General features: G+C 44.0%; 1 protein-coding gene across 1 annotated transcript; it reads right to left on the bottom strand.

Moving 5' to 3' along the window:
• Positions 1-576: 576 nt before the first annotated feature.
• Positions 577-3163, bottom strand: LOC111981882 (cyclin-dependent kinase 5 activator 1-like). The gene is made up of 2 exons (XM_024013370.2): positions 2886-3163; positions 577-1733 (listed from the first exon to the last, which is right to left on the bottom strand). Exon 2 carries the CDS (start codon positions 1611-1613, stop codon positions 672-674), a length of 942 nt encoding a protein of 313 aa, XP_023869138.1. The 5' UTR covers positions 1614-1733; positions 2886-3163; the 3' UTR covers positions 577-671.
• Positions 3164-3819: the final 656 nt, after the last annotated feature.

The following is a 3819-nucleotide window of genomic DNA, read 5'->3' as shown; positions in this document are numbered from 1 at the left end:
GTATGTACAGTACACGAGCAGACTACTACAGTGAAGTTGTCTGGTGTTTCCACTGTCTGTGTTAATATTTAGGGTCAGTAAGGATGCCGATGCAGCTTGGAGAGGGGGAAAAGGGATGCAGTGGCCTCACAGCTTTCTGAARTCCCTAAAGTGATTCTCTTGACTCTGAATCTGGACACATAAAATGTATCTGTTTTTTACTCAGCCATTCWTCTTTTTAYTCAAGTCACTGACATTTGATTACCTGTTTTGGGTTTGTGATGGGTCATCATTTTCTATCAATGTAATCTTGTCAGGTTTGGCTGCTGTTGAAGTAATATGTAATATGTGTCCAGCCCTAGACCAAGCTGCATCTCTGTTATCAAATGTCCTGAAGGCAGTGTTTTACTGTTCACTCAACATAAAGGTTATCAGTCATTTTATCTGTGTGATTGTCTGTAAGTACTATAATGCCCAAACACTGGCCTTGTTAACATGATATATGACACCAGAGCCTCCTGATTGGCCATTATGGGCCTCCAGCTAAATCAATTTTCTACTAATACAAGATGGGAACACCAGACAACACTTGTGTTCTTTCTGTAGTCGTGCGTGTCACCCCGACCCTATCCACATCCCACCCGTCCCACTTCTCCCCTGTTCCTCCCTTTACCATCTTCCCATGGTTCCTCTTATCGGTCGAGGCCTATCAACAACCTTGTCTTCTCTTCCTCCTTCTTGCTCTCGTTTTTGAGGTCGGCGAACACCTGGGTGAAGTAGTGCGGGTCGGAGTTGATCTGYAGCATCTTGCCACTCATGCGGTTGATGATTTCCAGGCAGCGGTCCCAAAAGGCCTCCTTCTCAGCCTCCACCAGGAAGGGCTTGAGTGGGTAGGAGATCTCATTGCCCATATAGGAGTAGGACAGGTAGAGGCAGGTGAGCAGAGAGGCTTGCAGCTCCCTCTCGCTGGCCACTTCGGAGGAGACCACATCACGGCACAGCATGTAGAGGAAGACCACGTTGGCCGGGGTGATGAAGCCCTGGTCCTGCCAGCCCTGGAGGAGGAGGGAGCGATCCACGCTTCGCAGCCACAGCACTGGGTCGGTGGGCGACAGGCGCTTCAGCCGGTAGCAGCGCCGGCACAGGAACTCACCCAAACTACGCATTAGCTCGCTGGTGGAGGCCTGGACGATCACGCGCTTGGGTGTGCCCGCGTTCGTTGCCTGGCCCCCAGTGGAACCGGTTAGCGAGTTCTTCTTGGTGGCTGCGGCCACGTTGGAGACGGTCTTGGAGGTGGGGATGGTGGCAGCTATGGTGGGTTCCTGCGTGGTGAAAGAGGACAAGTTGGCGCAGGACTGGGACTTCTTCAGCTTCTGGCTGTTGGTGATGGTGTGCTCAGTGCTGACCTTCTGCCCGTCGTCGGGCGGGAGCTTTTTGGAACCTTTCCGTTTGGCAGATACTGCCACAATGCGTTTCCATGGCAACACACTGATGAGGGACTGGCGCTTGAGGCTCTTGRCGTCCTTGGAGTTTTTGCTGTTCTGGACGGCCGTGTAATGGCCCACAGTGGCCGGGCCATCCTCGAACAGGGCCGCCTTCCGGTAGCTGGGGGAGAGGGACAGTACAGTACCCATGGTTCCTCTGRGGGAGAGAGTTATGGATGGAGTGTTGGTTCTCTTCTCTGGGGGATCTGACAAAAGTGTTTTTAATGGGAAGAACYAAAGATGCTTGTTCTCTGAGAGGGGAAATGGTACCTGTCGATAAACAAAAGAGAAAGTGCATTACAAAGTAGTATGTATGCTGCAGCGTTTTGTGCATGGTAATACATTTGGTATTTGGGTGACAATTGTATTGAAGRTGAGCTGTACATTGATTACTGAATGCATTTTCAACAGTTATTTAAAACAACAACTGTTGATCTTGGAAAATGCAGGAGGTAAAGTAATTTGTATTATTTGGAAGGCATTAGATACATTAGATATTACATTTGAATAGTATTAATATTTCGTGTTTATTTCAAACAYATGGTTTTTAGTTTGTTGAGCTGATATACATCAGACGCAAATCTGACTTCCTATCTTTTAAAACCGAAATAATCAAAAATGTCCAACTTATAACCAAATCAAATTCCTTTACAGCTTGGTTTAGATKAATCAATCAGTTCCTTATATGTGTGTTAATTGGGCTATGAATAATTATCACGTTTATTAAATAGCCTGTGTTTACAGGAGATTCATAGTTGCATGTTGTTTTTTTTGTTAGTCACAGATGAACGAATAGACCTTGGGACTATATAAAACCCCTCAGAGACAGCCCCTTCATAACGGCCAAATCTCGCAGCATTCACTATACAATTTTGAAATTAGGATTGGTTTTAATATTCATTTCAATCGTGATGTTAATATCATTTATAAAATGGATTATGTTCCATATCTCTAATTTCGAATGCAAATTTGAATTAATCTAACCAGGCAAAACATTACATCATTACTATGAATTTTATATAAGGAGCGAGATAGGGCCACYGAAGCATGATAAAGAAATGTGCGCAAGCATCCATCTTAGCTTCAAAATGGAAGCCTTGAATGAAAACACCATCCACTTTAGCACAAGACAGCTTTGATATAGATATAGATGTTATAGTTGTTGATGTTACATATTTTTTATTTGGGATATCGATAAATATTGTTTATTGATGACACATGACCCATTATTGAAGACATTTCCACTCTCCGTTACCAAGATATGGAATGGTTTCTTAATTGTGCCCAATAAAGACAAATACAGTGCAATGATAAAGAAACCGAATATACTGTATTGTTTATAGCATGTTGATTAAATCACTTGATAATGATGGTGACACAAGCGGCAGAATAACAACTGCTCATAACGTCACAATGTCTTACCTTCAAATCAGTAGTCTTCTGGTTTAATCCATATAGAATCACGGCTTGTAATCTTTACTTTTAGTCAATTCTTGAGTATAATGTTATGATTGTGATTAACCGATAGGCCTAATAGWTTTTTTTCACACCGAGCTGCGGCCACTGGCACAAGCGCTGTCCACGGTCCTGGGGTATCTAGGAGCAAGACAAGGCTCTATGAATGAACGTTTCCCGGTTCTTGTTGTGTCTATGTGTGKTGTCTCAATCTTCAGCTAAGARTAATGGAATAKTCTCTTTCTCATAGAGGGYAATACCGGTACACAGCAGATGCGAAATGTATTGCCAACACTCGCTATTAGAATAAAAATGTATTCCATTGAAGAGCAAAAATCAATAGCACGGCTGTTATCGCAGTCCTCGCGACGAAGCAGACAGAGGGGGGTGTTTCTCTCAAACACGCCGTAGGGAAAGTCGAGAAAGAAGAAAAGGAAGATTTAAACATTGAAAATTAAACGATAAAATGTATACTACAGATTCTAAAAATAGAGGGCTTATCCATAATAAGCAACCCAGCAAAAATCTCGACGCTTTGATGCAGGCATCTGCAGATATTCGGGTTGGCTGTGAACCTGATATGCAGCCATCCTATTGGTCCACGCTGTAGGCTGCTGTTTCTGCTATGTCGCTCTCGCAATCGTAGCGCTAGAAACAGTATTGTCTGTGGATGTGTGGGTAGCCAACCGCTGGGTGCTCGGTCCATGGTGCTGAATCCGCTGTATCCAGAGGTGCCCTTCACTCCACTGACAACCAATACAGTTATGCCATACAAACTAGTTGGATACCCTCATGTAAACTCAAACCCCATTGGCAGATCAGGATTCTCCGTAGGCCTATATATTTTAGATAAACATGCGTTTGTAACTTATTCTGAAATTCTGCATCGTGCATKTCCGGT

This window comes from Salvelinus sp. IW2-2015, linkage group LG20, assembly GCF_002910315.2.
Source record: "Salvelinus sp. IW2-2015 linkage group LG20, ASM291031v2, whole genome shotgun sequence".
Classification (NCBI taxonomy): domain Eukaryota; kingdom Metazoa; phylum Chordata; class Actinopteri; order Salmoniformes; family Salmonidae; genus Salvelinus; species Salvelinus sp. IW2-2015.
The sequence above is the reverse complement of the archived record's forward strand: the minus strand, read 5'-3'. Positions and strand labels throughout refer to the sequence as shown.